General features: G+C 33.5%; 3 protein-coding genes across 3 annotated transcripts; 2 read left to right on the top strand and 1 right to left on the bottom strand.

Annotated features, from left to right (window-relative positions):
- Positions 1-1635: 1635 nt before the first annotated feature.
- On the top strand, positions 1636-7446 carry LOC11417778 (chaperonin CPN60-2, mitochondrial). Its single transcript, XM_003591594.4, has 18 exons — positions 1636-1839; positions 2111-2135; positions 2244-2375; positions 2655-2814; positions 3004-3179; positions 3298-3393; positions 3728-3832; positions 4997-5083; positions 5165-5254; positions 5359-5439; positions 5526-5594; positions 5821-5898; positions 6012-6107; positions 6223-6322; positions 6400-6503; positions 6701-6806; positions 6925-7003; positions 7093-7446. Exons 1-18 carry the CDS (start codon positions 1802-1804, stop codon positions 7199-7201), a joined length of 1731 nt encoding a protein of 576 aa, XP_003591642.1. The 5' UTR covers positions 1636-1801; the 3' UTR covers positions 7202-7446.
- A 926-nt stretch (positions 7447-8372) lies between these two features.
- Positions 8373-11581, bottom strand: LOC11418358 (pentatricopeptide repeat-containing protein At3g23020). The gene has a single exon (XM_003591593.4). It carries the CDS (start codon positions 11393-11395, stop codon positions 8912-8914), a length of 2484 nt encoding a protein of 827 aa, XP_003591641.1. The 5' UTR covers positions 11396-11581; the 3' UTR covers positions 8373-8911.
- Positions 11582-13594: 2013 nt separating this feature from the next.
- LOC11406928 (general transcription and DNA repair factor IIH subunit TFB1-1) lies at positions 13595-26441 on the top strand. Its single transcript, XM_003591592.4, has 20 exons — positions 13595-13996; positions 14081-14159; positions 14560-14621; positions 14859-14919; positions 15511-15613; positions 15878-15953; positions 16646-16741; positions 18130-18174; positions 21005-21061; positions 21177-21332; positions 21428-21493; positions 22901-23024; positions 23746-23802; positions 23882-23988; positions 24130-24321; positions 24505-24618; positions 24876-24953; positions 25312-25359; positions 25525-25593; positions 26139-26441. The coding sequence occupies exons 1-20, from the start codon at positions 13910-13912 to the stop codon at positions 26220-26222; spliced, it is 1761 nt and encodes a 586-aa protein (XP_003591640.1). The 5' UTR covers positions 13595-13909; the 3' UTR covers positions 26223-26441.
- The last annotated feature ends 967 nt before the right edge of the window (positions 26442-27408 follow it).

Here is a 27408-nt window from a genome sequence, read left to right as displayed (position 1 = left end):
TTAAGTGCTTAGTAATTTGGTGGGTTGAATGAAATTTATTTATCGATATTTGCCTTTATCGCTTGTAGAAGATACCTTTTCTACAAACTTAATAACATCTTCCACATGCACAATAGTTGTCATCTCTATGTACCTTATTATATCTATAATAAATGAGTCCCCGTCTTCAACAAATTTGCTGAATCTTGATGAGTGCACAATAACATTAGTCAAATGTTGAAAATATGGTTGAGACTCGGTTTGTGCAACCTAATGTCGTCTAGCATGCTGAGGAATGAGATGCCGCGTAGTGTTATTGGAAGATAATGTCTTACCCTTGCAAACTTTCCTTTATCGAAGTTGAAATGCAACTTCTCATTGTGTTTGTTTTCAACTTTATGCTTCTTAGCAACCTCCCATGACGCATTATGGTTGGGAAGTTATACCCCACACCCCTACATTTATACATTGACCTCGATATTTGACATAAAGTATCAAATTTACCCTTTTACATAAAATAAAACTCAATCACTCTTTCACCCCATCTTTTGTCAAAAATGATTCAATTTGATTTTCTTTTACGGACACTGATTCTTGCAACCGGAATGTTATTGTTATCGAAATCATTTCTTCATATGGTTGTGTTTGTTATCTTAATTATTTACTGAAATCATTGATTGAGGTTTTACGGGTTTGTCAATGTTTTCTATGTTATTGGTACAGAATCATAGTTTTTCGACTTCTTTTATAGAAGCTAGCAATCGACGTAGACAACAAGTTAAATAAAAACTATGTGAAATTCCATAACATAATAAGAAGCCAAATTCCAAAGGATTTGAAGAATAAAACAACCATAATCTTAATTTCAAAATTAAATTATACAAATCAAATTGAGAAATATAAGTGAATAGAAAGTAGACACTCTCAGATCCAAGATCCAATCAGAGGAACAAGATAAGTTAAAATCATAGATATATAAGAGCCCGAGACTGAAGAAGATTTTTAGAAGGAGAAGGATGCACGTTTTTATCACTCTTCGTATCTTGTTCAGAAAAAAGTGAAAAAAGATGGGGTAGATTTTAGTTTGTATAAAAAGACAAAATAGGAATTTTGAAACAAATGTATTGGTAAAAGTATAAATGTAGGGGTGTGGGGTAAAACTTCCTTATAGTTGGTATGCAACCACTTACTTTGACCAATGACATGACCAATCTTAGCACAACTGCGACAATAATCAGAAAGCATTCGTAATGAATTTCTACACAAAATAAAAACCTCTCACATTCGATCATAAATCTTATCGCGAATTCTTTTGGATATGATAAAAGCAACAAGATCCTTGCAAATTGGTCAAAAATGCGATTCTTGGCCGCGTTATCCAAACCCCCTTCACATTCAAACCATACATTTATATATAGAGAAATTATCAATGATGTTGATTCAATTGATAAGAAATTGACTAACTCGTAAGGTCGATACTTAACTTTAGTTAGCCAACGCGGAGACCCTTTGGCGGGTAACCTAAATTTTCTTTTATCATTTGGCTCGATGAACATTTGCCTAGTTCGATAAGCCGAAATTCAACTCATCTAAATTATATATAAAAAAAAAAAAAAAAAAAAAAAAACCAGAGTATATCAAAACACATACACGGGCTATATCTGAAAACGTTAAAACCCTAAACCCTAAAAGCTGCTGCTTCTTCTAGATCTTTCTCTTTCTTTCAAAAGGAACTGTGCAGCGTTCTTCCATCAACACCAGTCTCTGCAATTTCTTCCGTACTTTGCTTTCTCAGTTACCCTATACGCAATCAAACTACACCATGTACCGATTTGCTTCATCACTTGCCTCCAAAGCTCGGTAAGTCATCAATGGCAGGGTCCTTTTTTGGTTTCACAGACCTTTTCAATTACCCTTTTACACACTTCAGGTGGATTCAATTTTTTGTGTTTTCTGAAATTGTTCATATGGGTCGCTAAGAAAATGATTGAAAATTGATAAAAATTTTAACTTTTTTATGTATTGGGTATTGAGATTGATTGATCCAGCTACGTTGATTGAATACCCAATTATCTTGAATGATTCTAATTTAAGTTGTTTTTTTTTTTTTTTTTTTTTTTTGTTGTTGTAGGATTGCTAGGAACAATGTTCAACAGGTAAAACACTGTTGTTTTAAATAGCATCCGTTAATATTTTATTTGTTGATAATGTTTTGAGATTAGTTGTTGTTTTTAACTCTTTATTGTTAATTTTGGGTTGTATAGGTTGGAAGTAGGGTGGCATGGAACAGAAATTATGCTGCCAAGGAGATAAAATTTGGCGTGGAGGCTCGTGCTTTGATGCTTAAGGGTGTTGAAGACCTCGCTGAGGCTGTTAAAGTAACCATGGGTCCTAAGGTAACTAAGCAAATCTTCTATTTCTTTCACATGGGTTAGCAGGGGAAAGATATCTTTGGTAAATGCAGTAGAATAAGGAGAAAAAGTTGAAAATAATGCTTTATATAATGCTGATGATGGAGTTTATTTAATCACAGACACGTGTTCATTCTTATCAAGAGGAATGAGCACCAATTTTGATTGTAGGACTGGAATATGTTAAATTGTTGATCTTTGTCCTTTTATTTATTTAATTGATGTTAATCCTGATTATCAATGTATCACTTTTCCTGTTTTTAGGGCCGCAATGTGGTTATTGAGCAAAGTTTTGGTGCTCCTAAAGTGACCAAAGATGGAGTAACCGTTGCTAAGAGCATTGAGTTCAAGTGTAAGGTCAAGAATATTGGTGCCAGTCTTGTAAAGCAGGTTGCTAATGCTACCAATGATGTGGCTGGTGATGGTAAGCTGTTTTATCCATGGAAGGTTATACTTTCTTGTAAATCTACATCATTGATTTGGTTTTATCCGTAGGACATGATATAGATGTTGGAAAATTGAAATCTGAATACTGTTATTTGACATGCTGATATCATGCATCTGCTTTATTTTTGTTATTTGACTGAGTAATGAGAGGTCTAAATGTTGGCAGGAACTACATGTGCTACAATTCTTACTCGAGCAATATTTTCCGAAGGCTGCAAATCAGTTGCCGCTGGAATGAATGCGATGGACCTGAGGCGAGGTATAAATATGGCTGTTGACGCTGTTGTCACAAGCCTTAAAAGCAGAGCACGGATGATTAGCACTTCTGAAGAAATAGCCCAGGTTTGTGTGAAGTTTTAGAGCTAATAGTAATAGGCATATTGTAGGAGTGGAGTGAGCAATAAGGACTGTGAGTCGTGAATTATTGGTGAACTTAATATTTTAAATTTTGCAATGTCAGGTGGGGACCATATCCGCTAATGGGGACAGAGAAATTGGTGAGTTAATTGCAAAAGCTATGGAGAAAGTTGGCAAAGAGGGTGTAATCACAATTGCTGTAAGTTTTATGTGCTTATGTTGCAAACATTATCAAATATTATTTATCTGGGTTTACATGTTTTATTGATCTTGGGACTGGGTGTTATTCATGTGATGCTTATCTTAATATAAAAGTATACACTATTTCCGAAAAAGAAATGTACACTATTTCCAAAAAAGAAATTTACACTAGAGGACCCCCTCTTGATTTATTCTCACGATTCTCTTATCCACCTTAGCCAACTCTTTATTTAGCCATTTCTTTTCATCTCCTAAATCCTTTAAAGGTGTTCATGTTTGAATATTTATGCCATGCACTCTCATGCTGGGATCTAACTTTTGAGCTATGTCAGGATGGCAAGACATTGCACAACGAGTTGGAAGTTGTTGAAGGAATGAAGCTTGACCGAGGCTATATTTCTCCGTATTTCATAACAAACCAGAAGAACCAGAAATGTGTATGTTTTCTATCGATGCCTCTATTAGCAGCATTAAAAATATTTATAAATAATACTTTCTAGTAAGTTTATATTTGTACGATATCTATATATTACACACATTAGTTATTAGTTACTTGCCGAAAGATGGGCACGTGTGCCCGTCTTTCCGCTCTTTTATTGCGCTAACATTTGTAAATTATGAAAGGTGTTTTTTATGAAATTTTGATTTTGATTAAAAGTATAGGTATAGATGTTTGTGACTTTCAAATTATAACAAACCCAACAAACCATGTTTATCTTTTTCAATGACACCAACAATATAACATTAATATAGAAAAATTTGTTTAAGGGTATAATTGGAATAATGAAAAAGGCAGCATAAAATCCCCTTTTTATTTATTTTATAGCATAGATACTGTTGAAATTTTGGGGCATAACTCATCCTTATAAAACCGTCTTTAACCGGCTTGTAAGGTGAGGAGTGCTTCCCACCCCCGCAAAGACAAGCCAACATAAGGCAACTTGGGGCAGATCGCATCGCAATTTTAAGGTGGAATTACCAACCCACCCCCTCACATTCGGGGTGGGATTTCCAACGCACCTGAGGTGGAATTACCAACCCACCCCCTCACGCTCAGGCCCAATCGGCATGAAGCGTGGCAATGCGGAATCCTGACAACGGTAGATCCTGGATAGGCTCAGATACCATGTTGAAATTTTGGGGCATAACTCATCCTTACAAAACCGGCTTTAACCGGCTTGTAAGGTGAGGAGTGCTTCCTCTTTATAAACTCTGATCAAGCTTCCAATTTAACCGATGTGGGACTAAATCCACCCCCGCAAAGACAAGCCAACATAAGGCAACTTGGGGCAGATCGCATCGCAATTTTAAGGTGGAATTACCAACCCACCCCCTCACATTCGGGGTGGGATTTCCAACGCACCTGAGGTGGAATTACCAACCCACCCCCTCATATTCAGGGCGGGATTTCCAAATGATACACATGCAAAATTTTAACAAGGAAGTCACCCCCATTCCCCGCTATATTTTGGGGCTGGCAATGATGTGCTATTTTTTAGGATTGATAACTATGCTTTCTAAAACAGTCGTCTGTAATCTGTCTTTTTTTTTTTTTTTATTGAAAAATCATGTCTAATGATGTCATCTATTTGTGTCAACAGGAACTTGAGGATCCCCTCGTCATAATCCACGAGAAGAAAATCTCAAGTTTAAATGCTATAGTTAAAGTATTAGAGTTAGCTTTGAAAGTAAGTAATACTATTGCTATTTTCATCATTTTACATTGAATTGTAAAATATTGAAACTGACCAACACTTCCTCATCACCAGAAACAAAGACCTTTATTGATTGTTGCTGAAGATATAGAAAGTGATGCCCTTGCAACTCTTATCCTAAATAAGCTTCGTGCCGGAATCAAGGTTTGTTTTGCCTATCTGTAACTTTACTTATTTGTTCTTAAGTATTTTAAATTTTGGATTCTTAGTTTTGCTTATTTGATTTGATTTTTGTTGCATGGTCTTAGGTGTGTGCCATCAAAGCCCCTGGTTTTGGTGAAAATCGGAAATCTGGTCTCCAGGATCTTGCTGTTCTTACAGGAGGTCAAGTAAGTTATCTATTCGCGATAAGGTTATTGCTATATTCCTTTCCAATCTTAAAAGCCGATGAATGATATGTTTTATCTATGCTCAGCTTATCACTGAAGACCTTGGCCACAATCTTGAGAAAGTTGATCTGGAAATGTTTGGCTCTTGCAAAAAGGTAACCACCTAGCTTAATTGTTGTACCATTTTAATTCACAGTTGAGTTTTAGTACTCTTTCTTGGTTATTGTTCATGATTGCTTGGTTTTGGCAAAGGGATGCAGACATTCCTCGAGTGATGTGCATTAGCTCAAATTAATTTTTCACTAAACCCTTAACATTTTGTTTGATTATATGTAAGGTCAAATGATTTAGACCACTTAACCAAGTTTCTTAATCTTTTAGATTACAATTTCCAAAGATGACACTGTCATTCTTGACGGTGCTGGTGACAAGAAAGCTATTGAGGAAAGATGTGAGCAGGTTTGTTTGAATCTCATATTCAATCTGATTTTACAATTTTCATATGGAGATTGGTCTGATTTTTCATTGATGTTTCTTCTGATCTGTTTCATGTGATGATTTTTGATTTACAGATCAGGTCTGCAGTTGAAAATAGCACTTCAGATTATGACAGGGATAAATTACAGGAAAGATTGGCCAAGCTTTCTGGTGGTGTTGCCGTGCTTAAGGTGCATAAGCTTATTTTAAGTTGACCTTCCTTACTTATGCTCTTTTATAACCTGTTAAGCATTTCAAGGTTTTTTTTGTGCTAAAACTCTGACATCTGAAACTTGACTTTTGAAGATTGGAGGAGCTAGTGAAGCTGAAGTTGGTGAGAAAAAGGATAGAGTTACAGATGCCTTAAATGCAACAAAGGCAGCTGTAGAGGAGGGCATAGTACCTGGTAAATTATTAGCATGGACGTTGTATGCGTAGTTATACATTCTCCAACCATATATGATAAACATATGTTTTGCGCAGGTGGTGGTGTTGCTCTTCTTTATGCATCAAATGAGTTAAGTAAGCTTTCAACTGCCAATTTTGATCAGAAGATAGGTGTCCAAATTATCCAAAATGCTTTAAAGGTTTGTGTTTTCTGCACTGTCACTGATTTTTGGTTTTAGATATATTGTTCTTCTTTCTCCTCTCTTACCGGTTCCTTTAAGGCTAAATTGTGCAATATTTTGAGCTAAATTTACCTTTAAGACACACTATGGTTTAACTTAAATTGCAATTTTGGTTGCTCACTCTTTTACTGCCTGTTATAATTAAAACAATGCAGACACCTGTGCACACAATTGCATCAAATGCTGGAGTTGAGGGTGCGGTTGTTGTTGGTAAACTATTGGAACAGGATAATCCTGATCTTGGTTACGATGCCGCCAAAGGTCAGTGTTCCTTTTTCTCTTTTTCTTTGCTATGTTTACTTTTGTCACAAGGTGTTTCTTTCGTTTACAATATTATCACCGTTTCTGATTCTCTTGTCCACTCTTTTTTCATGGTTAGGTGAATATGTTGATATGGTTAAAGCTGGAATTATTGATCCATTGAAGGTGATTAGGACCGCCTTGGTTGATGCAGCCAGGTAAGATGTTAAGAATATTGCTTTGGATATGGATGTTATTGGTATGTTATATGTTGCCTTTACTTAACACAACAATCATTTTCCTGCAGTGTATCATCTTTGATGACAACGACTGAAGCTATTGTGTCCGATCTCCCAAGTGAAGATAAAGATGGTCCTGCTATGCCTGCTGGCATGGGCGGCATGGGTGGTTATTAGTAGATGAATCTGGCTTTCTTTCACTAAACCTTGATTAGAGAGAGAGTGGTGCTTCACCACTATTATTATAGCATTTTTCTGCTTATTGTTTACTGACAGAAGGCATTAATTTGTAATCATAGCAGAGGGACCAAATCTGTAGGTAGAGAGGAGAGATTGTTATTGTTTTATTACAATTGCAATGATAATTGAAACATTTTGAATAATTTTTTGACCCTCCAAATTAGTAAGAAATTGTTTCCACACTTTGAAGTTTGTCCGGCCTTTTCACGTGAAAGGTTGTTTTAAATATGCTATTGTTAATTTTTTCTAAGTAAAAAAATATATTTTGTTTTCTCTTTCAAGCTGGATACTTATTCTGGTAATGGTATAGAGCTTTTAAGATGAGTGATTTTTTTTATTTTTAAAATGACAAATGTAATGTTAGTATTGTTAGTTTTATGTGGAGGGTAGCATTGAAATTCAATAGTGGAGAATATGATATATACTTTGGGTTTTTGATCGATAGTGGTGTTTTCCAGATCTTCTTGAAATAAAATTATTTAGTTATTGTAACCAGAATTCAAGTTAATTGAAGTATTCTCTGAGATAGATTTTAGAAAAATTCACAAAATTATAGATTTTTGTGATGTCTTCTGCCAATTATATTGCATTTTTTGTATTGTCTCATAACCAACGTTTTCTATCAAATTGATACAATAACTATTTTCTACAATTGAAGATATAGAATTAGGGTAAAGTTGAATATATTGAAAACAAAATTTGATAGCAAGCCATTAGCTACATGGAGAAGCTTTAGAATAAAATAAGCTAAAAACTGCTTATACACATATTAAGGCCAAATTTCGTAAGATTTTTAACATCTACTTTGTTTATTATGTCACAAAAAATGGATTTGAATTCTCTATGGTGTTATAGTTGTGAGAGTAATTAGATTACAGAGAGCAATAACTCTAGAGAAGTAGAGACTTCTCCAGCTGTAGATGATTCAAACACTAAAAAAGTTTAAGCTTTTTTAAATGTCATTAAGTCAATCAAGTGATCGGTCTCAAGTTAAGAATAAATTGTTTAGAAGAACTCGAGGTCCTTACTACAACATTTTTTATCAGACTTTACTTACCTCAGATCGAATTCAAAATTATCAAAACCCCTTTCCCTAAGAACAAGAAGATAGAGACAACAAAGATTTTTCCTAGCTCAAAATGGAAGTTTTTAATTTTACATATACAACAACTCATACAACAATGGTCCATGATGAAGTATACATTTTGTTTTTAAATTTACACTTAATTACATGGTTCATCAAATTGCCTGCATCGGATTCCTTCTCAGTGTCATTTTGTTGGGAGTCAAGGTTTCAGAATTCCTTGATTTGCCTTTGGCCAAAAGTACAAGGTGAACTTCATACTCTAGTTCACAGTATTACAAGATTTACATAGTTCACCTTAAGAAGTTGTCTATTCTTACATACAACAGCTTCAACCCGAGTTCTTATTGACCCTATTAAGCCATAAGACTGAATCAACATGAAGCATACCAATCACAGAATTATGTCAAGCTTGCATTATAGAATGCACTTTGAAATCCGGATTGGGGAACGACTGAATGCAGCTAGCATGTTGTGACACTAACAGTATTCTCATATCTATCAACTGAACTTTGCAAGCTTTTCAAAGCAAAGCGTTTGAAAACTAGTGATAGAGGATATATCTATTCGTCGGTATCATAATCATCTATTTCAAGTACACTTGTGAGTGCTGACATCCATGCTTGCAAACCATGGGAAGCATCCTTTTTCATCATTACTTGTAAGTTGTCAACACCTTGCCTAGATGCTCCATATCTAAGCAAAAGAGTTCTAAGTGACCTTAAACTACAATCATCAAGTTGAATGGAAGCTGTTACCATGTCCTTGAAAATCTCTATTGCTTCCTTGGGCCTCCCAGCAGTAGCATACAAGTCAAGGACAATATTATAACTTAATGAATCTGTCAACAGTTCTAATTTTCTCATCTGGTTTGCAATTTGAATGGCTACATCAAACCTTTCAATATTCTTGTACAAACATAACATCATTGCAAAGGAGAACTCATTTGCAGTTCCATTTTTCTTTAAGGTCTCAAATATCTCTTTTGCTTGCTCAACCATAGACTGCTTAGTATAAAGACCAATCATACAATTTGAAGAATATACTGCAGGACCCTCTTCTGATGATTGAAGCAACCTGTATGTTTCTTGTGCTTCTCTTAGGTTGCCAACTTTTGTGTACAACTTAATCAAAGAATTATATATAACTGTATTTCCCGGCAAACCAGCTCTTTTAATTTCATTGGCATAACTTATAGCTTCTTTAACCCTTCCGGCACCATAAAGAGCATTGATCAATACCCCGTAAACTATAATATCTGGCTTAACACCATGCCCTATCATTTCCTTGTACACACCTTCTGCCATTTCCAATTGCCCTAATTTTACAAAACATGAAATCACGGCACAATATGGGATACAATTAGTCACTAATCCTGCCACCTGCATTCTTTTCAAATAAGGCTTGGCAATGTGCGGCTGGTCAGCACTGGCTAAAACTTGTATGAGAGAACTATAACTGCATCTGTCAGCAGCTACACCATGTTTATCCATACTATCAAACAATTGACACGCTTTATCATAGTATTTCCCTACACCATAAGCTTTAATCATCACATTGAACTCAACGGCACTGAGATTTTTCCGTTCTTGACACCAAAGGAAGACTTTCTCAGCTTCCGAAATATGTCCACGCTCCCCATATGCATCAATGTTGGCAGCATAGCACTCAGATGTCATATTGCCAGCCCGGTGAAACCTTTGAAACCATAACAAGGACCGCTCAGGCATTCCAGCTTCGATGTACATCCGAGTCAAAGCAGACTGGGTAAACTGATCAATTTCAAGGCCCTTCTCATCCATCTCTGTTATAAGCTCTTCTGCTTCACAAACCATTTTCCTTATTGAGTATGCATACAAGAGGGTACGGTAACTCACAGGATCCGGCTCGAGGTAGGACTCCTTCATTCTTTTAAAATATTTGGTTGCCATATCGATATCATTATGCTTGGTATGCAGAGAGATAAGTGTATTATAGGTCCTTGTGTCAGGCGAGCATCGCAATTCTCCCATTTTCCGCAGAAGTGAACTTACTTCCTCTAACCGTCCATGGTTTCCACAAATATGAATCATCGTATTGAATGTCACCGTGGTAGGCGGTATGCCTTGTTTAAGCATCTTAGCAAAAGTCTCAGAAGCTTCTTTATGCTGACCAGCCTTTCCATATGTATCAATCAAAGTGTTATACGTATGTGACCCAAATGAAGCATTGGAAAACAACGCCCTCTCAACCGATTCCGGAGCATCCATCATATGCTTATTGCTTGGCCTCAAAGGTTCACCTAACGACCACTTTCTGAAAAACTCCTCAGCTTTCTGAAACTCTCCTGCTTTCTTATACAATTGAACCACAATCACCATAGTCACCTCATCAGGTTCGATCCCATGTTCCAGCATAGTCTCAAGCCAAAAAAGTGCGTCTTCTCTTAGTCCACCTTTACTATAAACATCAATCAAAGTTCCATAAGTAGAATTTGTAGCAACAATCCCTCTAGCATTCATCTGATTCCACAAACCCTCCAAAAGCGCCCACTCACGCGCTCTCCCAAGAATCCTAATCATAATATTATAATGAATTACATTCAATTCAAGCTTGTTGTCATTAAACCAATTAAAAATTTCCAAAGCCCTATCCCACTTCACCTGCTGCTTCAAAATAATACTCCTTTCCTTGTTATTAATCTTATTCTCCCATGGTCTTAGTGCTTCTTCAACATCCTGAATTGTATCCAAGTCTTTTAAAATCGAAGGAATGATTCCGCCGTAACTGACACATTTCGTCGAACACTTGGTGTGCAAACCAGTTTTACTTTTTTCAACAACCCCATCACCTGAATTCTTCTCAGGACACTGTTTCTTCAACTGGGTGTGTTGATTTCTTCGAAAAACAGTTCTTTGAGCGCGTTTAACGATGTTTGTTCCGTTTTTGAGAGGGAGTTTCTGTTTTTTGGGTGTGTTGTTGGAAAGTTTTTCGGTTTTGTCTACGTTGGTGTTTGCATTTGCGAATATGGACGTGTGAATGTAAAAGAGTTGAACCTTGACAAACATTTTTTCTTTGAAGAGAAACAAGGAGAGATATCTGAGGTTTGGTGTTGGTGTTGAGTTACTTGGGAAATTGCAGAATGAGAGAGGTTTGTTTTGTTTGGTAGTTTCAGTTTGAATTTGATGGTTTTTGTTTGATAATGTCTTTTGGAGTGAAGCTGCATGCTAAAGGGGTCTTTGACGATGGCATGTTTGGGTTTTTTTTTTTTTTGGTTACATGTGGCATGTTTGGTTTGAATAATAACAAAGTTTTATTATTATTTTTTATTTATTATTGTTTTTTTTTCTTTTCTTTTTTGAATAATAACAAACTTTTTTTTTTTTTACTAATTGAATAATGACTGGTGCTAGTCACACCCAAAAAAAAACAAATTACACCCCAGAATGACTAATATACCCCTAAGTTGAACATAAGTAAACTTAATTTACATTAACCTAAATTGAATAAGTAAACTGAATTTACATTAACTCAACATAAGTAAACTTAATTTACATTAACCTAGATTGATTAAACTAAATTTACATTAACCTAGATTGAACATAAGTAAACTAAATTTACATTAACCTAAATTGAACATAAGTAAACTTAATTTACATTGACATAAGTAAACTAAATTTACATTAACCTAAATTGAACATAAGTAAACTGAATTTACATTAACCTAGATTGAACATAAGTAAACTTAATTTACATTAACCTCGATTGAGTAAACTGAGTTTACACTAACCTCTTATATACATGTAAACTGAATTTACACTAACCTAGATTGAAGGTAAAGTAAACTAAATTTACATTAACCTAGATTGAACATAATAAATAAACTTAATTTACATTGACATAAGTAAACTAAATTTACATTAACCTAAATTGAACATAAATAAACTTAATTTACACTAACTTAAATTGAACATATCTCATACCAAAACAAACAATAAACAAATAGAAACTCATTGAAAATGAAATTCATGAAATTCACTAACCTTTATGAATATAATACAGATCAATAACAAAGATGTTGATTCAGATATTGGTTGCACATCTATGGTGATTTGTGGATGAAAGGAGGTAAGGGTTCAGAACGATCATAAAAGATGGGTTTTTAAAAATTTACATGAAGAGGGCAATTTTGGTATTATTGTAAAATTTTAAATAAATTTGGGTGTAACTAGTTTTTTTTGGGGTGTAACTAGCACCAATCTTAAATAATAAACAAAGTTGATATTATAATGTGTTACCTGTATTGGAAATATTCCAAAACAAAGTTAGTTTATTTGTTAACGAATTATTCGTTAAAAAAAGTCAAATTTTATAATTTATTTTGACAAAAAATATTATAATCTATTGAATAAACAAACTTTTAAAAAATCTTATTATTTCAAATCCTTAAAAGTGTCTCAAAGACACTCGTCAATATTTCTTAGATATATACTATAAGTCAATACATGAATAAATAATGTTAACGTCATATTAATTCAAGATGCTAAGTTCATTGCGTGAATTCGTCTATACAGAGCCAATCGAATGTGCTAAGTTGAATAAATAGTTTTTTTTTAATTTTCTCGAAAAGGTAACTAATTTGAATTCATAAGTTCGAGTAAATGCAAAATTAGTACATATGTAAATTGAGTTCACGTATCATAATTTTTTTTATACTTCGTCAAGAATACGCAAACTTTTTAATAAGGTACTTAATTTGAATCATAAGTTCGAGTAAATGCAAAATTAATACATATATAAATATGTAAATTGAGTTCACATATCATCGAAAAAATTATACTTTATGGAGAATAAGTAAACTTTTTAAAAAGGTAACTAATTTAAATCATAAGTCTGAATAAATGCAAAATTAATACCTATATAAATATGTAAATTGAGTTCACATATCATCAAAGAATTTATACTTTTATCGAGAACGTAAACTACGTCCATGCTAAAATTGTTTTTATGATATAATCACATATTATTCACAAACATATGAATACTTGTATCAATACAATCTTTAAAAAAAAAAGTATCAATACAATGTTACATTGTCTATACCATCTGAGTTAAGTTCACGAGGACAGTACAATAAAAAAAATACTAAAAAAAATCAATGTTGGTTTTATTAAAAAATAAATATAAAGTTTGTGGTACTTTGGTAGTATTTTTCTTTTGAGGATCCAGAATGAAATACAAAAGTGTATAACAAAAATAAAAATACTAAAAATAAACAAATGCTTTTGAATTATAGCGTTAATAGGTATTCCGATAGCAGGCAAATTATTATAGGCCGCGGCACCCACCGGCGCTTCTCGCGTTTTCTACGAACTTAGTAGTGATTAGATTATTCCATTTTTCTCCTCAATTTCGCTCAATTATAAATCGCGATTCTCCCTCCCAAACGCGATTATTCCAATATCCACAAAGCGAAGTAGAATGCTCTCACCCAAACGTGACGTTTTGATTAGCGATTTCTCGATCCTAAAAGTGCTTTTGAATTAAACCCTTACCGCAATTGAATTCTACGGCGGTTAAAGATGTCTTCGTCGGTTCAACAAGTTGTTAAGCGTGCCAAATACAAATCCACCGTGAAAGATCCTGGCACTCCTGGTGTAATCAAATTGGTACTCTCTTGATTCTTTAATCATTTCCATTTCCATTCACATTGGGATTTTTTTTATACCTGATTCGTGATTTTCGCTTTGCAGACTCGACAGAAAGTTGTTTTCAAGCCTAATGATCCAACATCAAACAACAAGCTTGACGTTGATTTCAGATTAATCAAAAGTACTTATCAACTAAACAAATTAATTAAGTGCTTATTATATAAGTGACTATGTATAAGCTATTTCTATAACAATGGATAAAATAAAGTCAAATTGTTTTCATGAGCTATCCTGGGGTGGTTATGATCGAAATAATTTATGGACGTGTCATAAGATGTTTTTTATAAGTTCTCATAGCAAGTCTCGCAAGTGCTTATGTCAATAGATAACTCAAAAAAGTTTATTCGAACAAGCTTTCGACTTTGAATCAGTAAACTGATTGTAAAGCTTAATGCGAGTTCCTTCACTCTTAATAAGTATTGAAGCCTTACAATATGTTTTTATTTGACTAATATTATTGATAACATGTGTTGTGTGCATAGTTTGATGTTGTTTCTTATACTCTTATTGCAAAAATTTAGGTCAAAAAAACACCAAAGAGGGGTCAACCAAACCACCGTGGCTTAACCTTGTACATTCTCAGGTATTTATTTTGTTTAGTTCGGCTGTTGCTATTCTTTGCTACATTGTTGTGGTATTTATTTAGCCTGAGTGTTGTGTTTGTTCAATTTTTTATTTTATTTTTTGTTTAAACACTGCTCTGTTGAGTTATATTCATTTCATTTTGTGTGCTATGGTTCACTTAGTAGTGCAGTGCTTTACGTGAGTAATGTTTGTTTCTTAAAATGAACTTTTAAAACTATACGGTGTTATGTTCCAGGGCAGTTACATCTTCGAGTTTGAAAGCTTTTCAGATCTTCATGTTTGCCGGGAATTCGCAGGTAAGTTTATATTTGGGCTACCGCTAAAAAAAATATATTTTTTTGTTGGTTTTTATTTTATTTTTTATTTTTTATTTCTCTTTAAAATCTTCTTCTGTGGTTTCTGTAACTTAATTATCATTCATTGAATTGTGGTACACTGGTGCTTTGCCTGATTTGCTATTACACTGTTTAACTGTTTGACCGTAGGCTTGTGTTTCAGAGTTAGAGTTTCTTTCAAAAGGTTTTCATTGATTAAACATATCCAAACCATTAAAAGATGTTTTAAAAATATGATTTTAGATGTGCTAAATTGTAGATTTAGTTCTTGCATCAATACACACGCCAGAGCAAAAATTGATGCATCACCAAATGATTTATCTTATAAAGAATTTGAGCATGGTGTCGACCTTCCTATTGATTTTTAATGCAGTTATAATTTACAACTAGGAATGTTAACAAAGAATGTATGAAGTAAATTAACATGAAAAGGAGATTATGAGTTGTCATGATTTTTCTTTTATTCCCTTTCTTTATTCATCTGTGAATACTTTTATTTTCATTTGTTTCATATATGTTCTCCTATTGTGTTTTTTTGGTACATTTGAGCAGCTGGTATTATTAGCAAGCCTGTAGAAGCCCCAAAAGTTGTTTCCGATGAACAGCTTAGCACTGCCGAAATGACACTGAGGATGAAGCTATTAGGAGAAGATAGGTATTTGGTTTTTACTACTGTACTTCAACTTTTTTGTAAGAAAATATTGTTTACTATTCTGCTCATGGCTTAATTTCTTGTTGCAAACTCCTCTTTGTTTTGCTGTTGTACTGTACTTCAAAATTATCCATTTATTTATTTATAGTTGCTCTTGCTCAAAATGCCACTTAGTAGTAGTAACCCGTGGTCATATGGTCGTCTTAGTTTAAGTTATTTCTTGACTAGATCAATGTTATTGATTTTGCTTAAGTTCAACAATTGCAGTAAATTGAAGAAGATTCATATGGAACTTGTGATGAGTGATAAGCTTACAGAATCAGAATTTTGGGCTACAAAGAAGGTAAATGTAATCTAGATATATTACTATGTAGTGTATTATTGTTCTTTAGTGCACCGGCTTGCCCTTTAGTGTATTATTGTTCTTAGTATTTATTCCTTGTTTGCCAAGGGCATAATTGCACTTTTGGACCCCTATCTTTTTAAAAGTTGTGGTTATGGACCCCTAACTAATTTAAATACAAAACAGCCCCCTATGTTTTGATTCTTTGGCAGTTTTGGACCCCAAGGTAAAAAAAAAAAAAAAAAATTTGACACGTGGCACCTCACTTAGAGTGCCACGTCAGCGTTGACCGAGTCAACAATGGACTGGGGGTCCAAAACTGCCAAAGAATCAAAACATAGGGGGCTGTTTTGTATTTAAGTTAGTTAGGGGTCCATAACCGCAACTTTTGAAAAGATAGGGGTCCAAAAGTGCAATTAAACCTTATATATTTAATAATGATAGATCTGTTGTTGATATTATGATGATTGAAAGAGTTTTTATTCATAAAAAACAAAAAATAAAAAAAATAGAACGTGAAGTATATTGCAAATCAAATATTTGTGTATAGGACTTGGTCATTTTAAGGGTTACTCTAATATATAGGCAGAGAGATTGTAGAGCTTTGCTCTTTATGTATCCGTTTTTATATGGAGGATATCTTACCCTCCGATTCTCTTGTAAATTACTTATCTTTAAAAAACATTTTACAGAAATTGCTTGACCAAGATGAAAGCCGAAAGTTAAAACAAAGGATTGGATTTAAAAATTCTTTGATCTTCGACACAAAGCCTACTAGTGATGGTCGGGTATGGCACTGCATCTTCTCTTTTGCGTTTATACTTTATTTTTTTGATTGCACTCAGATGGGTTTGGATCTCATCATGAGAACATTGTATGTTTAACTGTCTGTATGTTGCAGCTAAGTAATTGTTTAAAAGCCACATCAAATTGAAATATTGAATATTGTTTAGGATTTTTTTTATTCTCGTCTGTTATTGAGCACAGAACTCAGCTTTTGGAAGCTTTTAGTGTATGACAATTCTATGGCAAACGGGCTTTGAACCTGATGAATATGGTTGATTAGTTTTGTTTTACAGTTTGCAAGAATAACCATCGAAAGCAAAGTCTTTAAAACTTGTGTTTGGGTAACGTATTTACTATAAAAAGTGATCTAACACCAATAAAACAAGCTGATTGTATCGGTGATTAGAATATAATAGGTATGCTCTTGTTAGCAAAACCCAAATATAGCTATTACACTCATTTGTCATTGTACTTAAAAGAAATTATCATAATGTTTCGAGATGAAATCTGGGTTGTTGTTTTATTTGAAAGTGATTAGAGTCTTCAAATTTTAAAACCCTGTTTGTTATCTTCTTATGGGATTAAAATTATCATCTTCATTAATGGTGAGGCCTTTTATTAAGTCTAATACTGATTGCTAAGTTGTATACTTTTCTCAAGTGTTTGGAGGAATTAATAAGTTGAAGAATCTATACTACTGCTAGTGGTGCACATGTCACTGAAAGTAGATGCCCTAGATTGTCGTCTTACGCTAATGAACTTCTGTATTTATGGACGAGTCCATAAGAGGAAATTGTTTACAAAACAATAGTTGACGATACATTTGAAGCTTGTCCTTATTATGCATTTTTAGAATTCCATGTTTGTTTTACTTGGTTCTAAAATCCGAGAACAAGAAACTTTTGTTTTATTTTTAGCTTTTAAAGTTATTTTTTTTAGAAATGCTAATCAAATGCCCCCACTATTTCCGTCATATTCGTACTTCGATTGTTCTTTGAATATTAAAAATTCTACCCAAATATGTCTGATATTATTATTATTATTATTATTGCTATATATATATATATATATATATATATGTATATATAATCTCATACATTATATACAACACTGGTTTTAATAAGGACCTGTTGCTTGTTTTGATTATTATATGTATGAAATTATTTCATACATCATCATCATTATTATCTCATGCATTTTATACAATGATGGTTTCAATAAAGACCTAAGCTTCTTTTGATGCATGTAGCCAACTTAGTATTATTTGTTATATTGGGTTCTCAATTTTTTAAAGTCATGTTCATGATCTCTCAGCACTGGATTTTTTAGCTTCATATGCATGCATATATGTAATAACAACTGGGTTGTTTTCTCTTGTTTTGTTTTTCAGATAAATCAGGTTAAATTTCAATTGACTCCAGAGATAAAATATCAGGCATGGGACTACATCTAACTCTGCTCTTTTTTAGTTCACTAGATTTCCAGCTAAGTCTTGAATCGTTTAAAATTTCTAATGCTACATATAATGCTAATAAATTTCAAGGCTCAATTTTTTGCTTTAAATGTTCAGCTAATTGGTGGGAGCTATCCGGGTTTGATTTATGCTGTTATGCACATAAATAGCATGCCAAGTAGGGTATATATAGACAGCTACATTAAATAGTTTATGCTAGCATAAAAGTATCTTTTGCACATGTAACATGACATAGGTTTCACATCTTTTCTATGCGTTTTTCTTGTGCATTTTTATGCTTGCACTTAGTTTGTAACACTGCTGATATTAGGTGATATTGAGTTGAAATCAAGAATAATTATAATATGAGAGGGTGTTTTCACTACATCTCTGGCAGTGGGGTTCCATTTGCCCTGGAAAAGACATATCCTAACTTAAATGTGAAAATTGGAGAATCTACAATACAACAAGTTTCATGGTTAAGTACTTTTGTTTGAGTCCATCATACAAATTAATATGGGGGGATAGAGGATGATGTCAATCGTAAGATCTAAGCAGTGTGCCTGAAATGGAGGAATTCTTTGGGCATGACTATGATATAAAAATATCACTCAGAGAAAAATTACAACTATAAGATTTGAAATGTTGTACAAGACAAGATGTTTGGTCGTAAAGAGCCAACGAGAAAGTAAACTCAGTGTTGTTGAGACTAATAATTTTACATTGAACGAACGACCACAGAAGATTGGATCAGCAATCCGATCATTGAAGAGAAAATTGGGATAGCCCCCTTTGTAAAAAAATGTGGCAGTCTCTTCTTGGGTGGTTTGAACAAAATTAAGAGAGGTTTAGAAGTAAATGTTCCATCGTAAGATTTAAGATATTGTGGTGTCAATTGACATATGTAGCCAAGCCAACTCCACCTATTGGGATAAGACTTGTGTTTTTGTCGTCAATAAATTGAGTAATAGCTTTCAACCTATCTGAGTATCAACATGATTAGTTGTTTTTTTTTTTTTTTTTTTTTTTTTTTTTTTTTTTTGTAGCTACAATTAGTGCATAAGCAACTCATTTTATTTGAGATTTTACTTGTTTGAGTTCTACATCTTATGGAATGATTTTTTGGGGATATTAAAGTTAGTTAGTTTGATGAGGATGTTAAGATATTTTCTCAACCGTAGACGTACAGAATGAGGAGGTTGAAATGGACTTCCAAGATTAGTCATAATAAATTGTCATTTCAAAAGGTTTTATTGAAGTTTAGCTGGCTTCTGTTTTGAAGGTTAAGGAGAGTGTTTTTGTAACTTACTTCGAGTTCAGAATTTTTTAAATTTTTTATGTTTTAACTTATTTTGAGAAAGTTTTCTAGTGTTTGGGGGTGGTTGTTGCAGCTTCCATTTTTGTCTTACGGGTTGGAACTGTTTTTCCTTTTTGCTTATGTCCATGCTTTGTATTTCTAATGGATGCTTTTATTAGTGTGTGTTTGGTTGTGCGGTGAGGAGAATTGATTTTGATAGAATTGATTTTGTGGAATTGATTTTGGTTAAAAGTGAGTTTAATGTAAAGTGATTTATGTTTGGATATCCTCACAACAAAAGTGATTTGTGTGAAAAATATTGTTTGAATACTCCGTATCAAAAGTGATCTATATGTGTTTATATATGTACATCAATTTTTTATTCAATTTTAGTAAAATATGTTTTTTTAAAAAGGAATTTTAGTAAAATATTAAAAATTTATTTATATCATTTTTTAACTAATTTTTCTTCAACTTAAAAATAATAAATACAAATATAACCTAAATATCATCCCTATTTTTATTCAATTTTTCTTTCATTTCTATTTCATAAAGATGGATCCCGCTGATGTGAGTGAGAGGATATTATAAAACTGACCCTTTGATTAAAATTAATGGTTTGGATTAAAATCCCATTTATTTAGTCACATGCACTGTATCTTTCTCTCTTCCTCCCTGTTTTGTTTCTTATTCCATTGTTGACATGTTCATCTTCAACATGCTGCCATACCCACTGCTATGGAATATGTACAGTATCATTGCAACACCCACAGTTGAAAAGAATAAAAAAAAACCATTGCAAAGGATAACCTCAAACCAAGGAATTACCGATTTTTGAAACCCCACAATCAAACTTGTAAATTCCTTTCACTTGTATGCACAAGGGCAAAAGGATAAATTGATAGACTCCGTGTGTGTGGTTGAGAGAATCGCTTTCAAAAAGCTAAGATTCGGAGCTTCTCCCAAAATTGATTATCAAAAGCAAAACGTGCGATAATAGTAGAGAGGTGGAGGAGAACCAAACACAGTAAAATCACTTCTGAAGAAACGAGCTCGCGTTTTGGCTTTCTTGCCGGGTTACCAAACAGGCACTTAGACTATCTTGGGACTGCATTGGTGCATTTCTTATAGGATAATGCAGTCTGCTAATTGAGGAAGGAACATTATGATTTATTTTTTAATTTCATGTTTCTATATTTGTAGGCCGTGGTTTGTAGTAGTACTGACCTAACTTTTGTATAAATTGCTGTTGGTTCTTTGTATTTTATATCACATCAAACTATTCTAGCTTTATTTCTTTCTTTTCCTTTTCCCCTTCTAATCCCTGTAAATTAAATAAATTTTTTATCCTCTTATATTTCATCCTAAACTTCAGTATTGATTTATTTTCTACTTTAGAGAATTCATTTTATCCTTCACTTGTATTTCTTTCACATTTTCTAATATTTCTTCTTTCACTTGAAGAAATGACTTGCAAACTATTTCCTTACTTTCTTTGCATTGCTGTCTTTCCAGATTTTTGCCCTCAAACCAGCAGTTCACCAGGCATTCCTCAATTTTGTACCCAGTAAGGTATTATAGATGTCAAAAAATTTCTGTTATCATCTTTTATATTTTCTCATCTAAAACTAATCCATCACTCTGCACACTGAATTATTTTATTTCTTCCATGGCCTTCAAATTCCAGATGAGCGAGGTAGATTTCTGGAACAAATACTTTAAAGCTGAATATCTCCATAGTACCAAAAATGCTATTGCAGCAGCTGCCGAGGCTGCTGAAGATGAAGATCTTGCTGTTTTTTTGAAAGATGACGAGATATTAGAAAATGAAGCTCGAAAGAAGGTCTTCCTCTTTTTTTCTTTTTTAATCTTGTTGAAAATCTTGTCGTTTCATACCTTAATTCTCAGTTCCATTTACTTCATTGTGTGTTTTTTCAGGTTCGACGGGTCGATCCAACTCTAGACATGGAAGCAGACCAAGGAGATGATTACACTCATCTTCCTGTAGGGTGAATGAAACTATTCTGCATCTCATATATTATGTCGTTTTTCAATTTACATTTAAAGTAAAACTTTCAGTTGCAATTCTTAATCATTCTTTGTGCAAAGTAGTGCTAGCAACTCATACTACACTCTGCCGACCATTTTAGTAAGAGGATAATTGGCAGTTCAATGTTTTATTTTATTTAAGGGATTCAAAAACATATTTTCCATATCTTTTCCTTGATGTTTCCAAGACTTGGGAGGAAGCATAGGAACATAGAAAAGATTGATTTTTCACTAAGGCTGTCTTGTAGTCTCAAAGTGAAGTTGCTATAGTTGTGTAGTCTGAAATAAAGGAAAGCTATGCTGCTTTAATTTTGCAGCATAAGATTATGGAAGTTTTGTTTTAGATATCTAAACACATCTCCAGGAATATATGTGTATGGAACGTGAACTCCAATGAACGTGAACTCCAATTTGTTTGATATCATAAGAGTAACATTTTGTTGCTACAGTTTTGCATAAGGGTAACCTTTTTCCATGTTACTTTGCGGCCATGTCTGTTATCCTCCAATAGTCCAGTTACTCTTTGATCATCATTGTTCCATCCCAACTGACCTGTCTGTGTTCCTCGAGTCATTGTTCCAGCTTCTGGTGAACACGTACAGCTGTCAATCTTCCTCTTCCTTTGTCCACATGTCAGGGATGATAAGTGGGTGAGAGGAGAAAGAATCAAATCCCCAAAGTGGAATGCTAAAACAAATAAGAATCCAAGCACAAGAATAAGTTTCACTCATTTATGGATGCCAATAGCTAGAAAGAGAATACAGTTGGATGTTAGGATACAGTTCCCTCCCCCCCCCCAATGGAGGAGAGATAATGTGAATTACCGCATGTCCAAATGTTCTGCACCCTTACAATTATGTCATACTTCTGCTGATTACTGAGAATGAATAGAAATAAACAAAGCAGTTATGCTAACATCTAAATAGTTTCGCCATATGGACAAGCAGATTCTGAATCCTTTCCAGTGCTCATTGGGTAGGAATCACCTTTCTCTACTTCTATTGATCTTACCCTTGCCTTGATAACTGTTTACCATATTCAGCCAATGACTATCCTTGAGGGATTGGTGAGGTTACTAATTGAGTTAAGTTTGTCTTGGTTGTTTTACCCGTTAGAGGCTCTATTATCTTTGCTGTCTGTAGCCTCTGATAATTCTTCTTTTTTCTTTCCTGCATATAATGCGGATTATGAATGAGTTATGTGCACTTGTCATTTGCATATTCTAGACGTATTCTGGTGATTATTTATTTATTAACAAAATTTAAAATGTAGCGCAGTTGTCTATCTATGTTGTGTTAGTTCAGAACTACCAGTCTGCATTGAATTTTTGTATTTTAACTCTTTGCTCTATTTGGTGAAAAGGATCATGGGATTTTCCGTGATGGTAGCAAGGAAACATCTGAAGCTCAAAATACTCTGTATCGGAGAACGTTGTTGCAAGATCTCAACAGACAAAGTGAGGTGGTTCTTGAAGGAAAAACTTTAGGTAACCTCTCTCTCTCTCTCTCTCTATTTTGATGATATTTTTTTTTTGTTTCATAATTTCATTCTTAAACTTTGTTCTCATTTTGGATGTTTTATGTCTCTGTCTCATGGAATTCATTCTTTATACTTTCTGTCTTAAACTCTACAATCAGAAAGAAAGAAGGTCTTTTGATTGTAAACGTGTAAAGATTGTTAAATATACATTTCATAATTGAATCATTCACTTTTTTTTTTTTTTTTGGAAAAGCTCGTGATTAATTTGCACTACTCCATTAGTCGTATTGAAGTTGCTGTATGATTATGTTCTACAAAAATGAATAATAGTTCAAATGCAAAGTGAAGGAAGAGAAACTAGTTGCTTCATATGCCGACTCATTTATTGCATCAACTAGTTGCTTCATACGCCGGCTCATTTATTGCATTGGTTCTCTATCTCGTGTAATTACTTCATAGAAATAGGATAGGAGATTTTCCGGACACTTTTTCAGATACATCTACTTATCTACTTTGTGCATTATGTGTCTTAAATTCCTCTTGTTTCTTTCTGTTGAAGCATTTTATTGGCACCAAGTGTTTTCTGTACATTTGAAAGTGTTGATCCAAACATCAAAATAGTCCCGAAATAAATTGAATTCAGAATATGCAATTAAACCTGTGTAGGTGCAACATATTTATGTTAGAATTATCTGGTCTGATGATTCAGATTTCAAACATAAATGTAGATATAGATATGGAACATCCAAGAACAGCGGTAGAAGCGCTTGCTCGGAGAAAACATGGTCAGTGAAACTAACTTATTTCTTGTCCTTTTCCTTTCCGTTCATGTTGTGCAAGCTCTTAATTTGTACCACTATACAGAATCTGATGGAGTTGTAGAGGAGAGGCGAAACAGAATTTCTAAGATGGCCCAGATTGAAGATCTTCAGGCACAAGATGATCATCCATTTGCACCACTCTGTATCAAGGTCCTACTTTGTCTCAAGAATTAAATGAACTCATATTTCTAGTGAATAGCTCAGTCATAAAATCTATTCATGATTAAATAATTTTCTTTTTAGATTAAATATTTTTTTAAGTGTTACGACTCTTATGGGTTTCTTGGTCAGGATCCTCGTGACTATTTTGATTCCCAACAAGCTAATGCGGTAAAAACCTTGGATGATTCCCTATCCGGTAAGGAGAAAATAAGATGCAATTTGGGTTCTGAGGAAGCCTATGGCTCTTTGAGGGAGTCCATATCTAACATCAAAACTATGGGATTAAGGGATCCTCTATTGAGTCATGAGGTTGCTTTTAAGGTAATGGCATTTGTATTGCTTAGTTTGAAATAAAAAAAATAAAAACCACTTTTTACAAAATTACTAATTTGTAATAGTTAAATACTAAATGTTTTAGTCAAAAAACATATTTTCCCGTTTTGATTCTTTCTGTGTTCACGAAAACTGTTATATTGGAAATGAAAGCGGTTTTTTTTTTTCCAGGTCCTTTCTGAATTGACTAAAAACATCTCAAGCACCAAATCAAATCTTGGGAAAAGTTCGCAGGAGAGTGTCCTTGATATATTACCCAACACAACTAAGGAGAAACTACTAGATGTGAGTCAACTGCTGTTGTTTATGGTATATTTTAGAAGGAAATAAATAAGAATGGACGAAAAAGAAAAACATTAAAGAGATTTGGGGATAGTCTTATTATAATATCTGTTGAGATTGAAAGTGTCACATAAGTTGCGTAATTTTCAAGCAGTGGTTTAACTTTCATAATCTAAGTAAAGTTATTGGGTATGTCTATATGTGTTTCTATGTATAAATATATGATGTATTTTAATGTGTGCTTTTGGTCTTCTTTCCAGCATTGGGTTTGCAGTCAGGAATTACTGAGGCACTTTTGGTCTTCTTATCCAGTAACAAAACAAAGTCTTGTTGATAAGGTGAAAATTGAATGTGATTTCAGTAAGATCTTTCAATGCTGATTGCCATGCATGACTTATCTAATAATGCACCGCCAACATTTCATTTTGTGTCTGATATGTTTACTTGCTTGCAGTTATTTTCTTCACATTTTTTTTTTAATCTTGGCCACCTCTTCTTCTCCCCATTTCATTACAAAATAAAGAATATGATAGAATATAGAAACTAATAGTGATAATTATTTCAATTATAATTTTGGTGGAAATATGCATCATATATGCATTATATTGCAGATCTTTTGATAATGATTTATTTAGAAAATTTCTGAATTGCATTTTATTGTATTTGATGTCTTGTTCACTTGACAATGAGATGCAGGCTAGAAGACTGAAAGACGCCATATCACAAATATATTCTAAACTCGAGGTATGTATTTAGTAGAAGCCTCTGCTAGTATTTCCTCAGTTGAATAATATAGTTGTTTTATTCTGTCATTGCATGGACACTTTCATTCCTTTTAAAAAAAATGGACACTTTCATTAGTTTTATTAGTAGTAACTACTTAAGCCTATTCTTATCTGCTTAATCTAGGAAATAAAGGTATCTGCAAAGTCAGACCTACGGCACCAGGTTTCCCTTGTTGTCCATCCAATGCAGCAGGTGAGCTCCACATAATTTCATTTGATCGTAACTACTTAAACATGGAAATATTTCATGTTTGTGCAATGCAGAAACATGAAATATTTGTTCAGTACTTCATAACCCCCCTTAGAAGCCTGTCCATGTTTATCTCCATCACCCCAACCATTTTAAAACTGATGTCGGGTTGCCTCTTTTATTTTTGGCACTGAATGGTATGATTCTTTTGCAGCCTCTGGTTAATGTTTTTGTTCAAGAGGAATGTTAACAACGTATATTATGAAACACTTCTAATTATTAGATGAAATTTATATGGGATCCATTAAATTATGTGGGTTTTGACTCGTTGTTTTGTGGGATTCATTCCCTATTATATCCAACAATTGTGTGCTGAATATAGTGTCCTAACTAGTGTATTGCATACATGATACATATCTCTGTTCAATCCAATTTGATGGATGGTCTATGCTTCTTTTGTTTACTATCTTTGATTTTGTAATATCTGTAATGTTTGTTGCATCGCATTATCGCATAATGGATTAAAAGAAAAAGACATTTTGGTGCAGGCTCTGGATGCTGCTTTGTTACATTACGATGCTGACATTACGAGAAGAAATGCTAAAGGGTCGAAGCGTAATGGTTATGTTTAGTAGAATGATATTTCTCTGTAATAACAATTTAGGAATGTATATTCCGTCAATTTTGCCGTGACCTCAACCGTATGGCTATTTATCTTTATATTGTGATCAAATGAGTTAGTAATACTAGAATTATCGACGATTTTTTTTTATATACAATTTTGTAGAATTTAATTTCATAAATATTTATGAGATTAATTTCTATACACTGACAATGTTGTAATTTTCTTACACATGTATTCAAAAATCATTTGTTGATTTTTTTTCTTTCCGAACAAGCCAAAATGAAATTTATTACCAATGAATAAGCATTCTTCCTTCACAAGGCGTTCAAGAGAAGAACACCAAAGAAAGTAAAAAAAAAAAAAAAAGGCTTAATAACAATTTTGGCCTCTTATGTTTTAAAAAGTTGCGATTTTGGCCTCATAACAAAATAAAATACAAAACTGCCCTCTAAGTATTGCCTCTTTTGCAGTTTTGATCCCATGTCAATTTTGATCAAGTCAAAGCTGATGTGGACGCCACAAGTGTAATTTTTTTTAATTAATTAAAAAAATAAAATAAAAAAAGAATTACACATGTGGCACATCCACGTGTGCATTGACTTGGTCAAAATTGGCCTAGGATCAAAATTGCAAAAGAGGCAATACTTAGGGGCGATTTGTATTTTATTTTATTAGGGGACCAAAATTGCAATTTCTTGAAACAGGGCTAAAACTTCTATTAAGCAAAAAAAAAAAAAAAAAAGAACCTTATTAGCATGCACGAACAAGCAAAAGGACAAAGCCACCAACTAAACATCTTAATTTTATCTGGAAGCTTGTGAGTAGAATTTTCCTTATTGTTAAAGATCTTACTGTTCCTTTCTTTCTAAATTAGCTAAATACTTGAGAGCCAAACTAATTGCAACAAGAAGCGTTAGATTTTTGAAACACGTGATGAGTAACCAAACTGAAGAAAATGATTTGAGATTCCAAATGGATCAACCGAAGAAAAGCTAGCCCAATGACGAAGAAGATGGCAAAGAGAACAAAAAATATTACGAGCCAAAAACAAATGATTTGTTGATTCAATGTTACCACAATAACTAACACATACTTGAGATTTGTGAGGAATGACATCTCTTCTAAATAAATTATCCTTGGTGGACAACCTATTGTGAAAGAGACGCAATGTAAATATTGAAACATTTAAAATG

Source organism: Medicago truncatula, chromosome 1, assembly GCF_003473485.1.
Source record: "Medicago truncatula cultivar Jemalong A17 chromosome 1, MtrunA17r5.0-ANR, whole genome shotgun sequence".
Lineage (NCBI taxonomy): Eukaryota > Viridiplantae > Streptophyta > Magnoliopsida > Fabales > Fabaceae > Medicago > Medicago truncatula.
The sequence above is the reverse complement of the archived record's forward strand: the minus strand, read 5'-3'. Positions and strand labels throughout refer to the sequence as shown.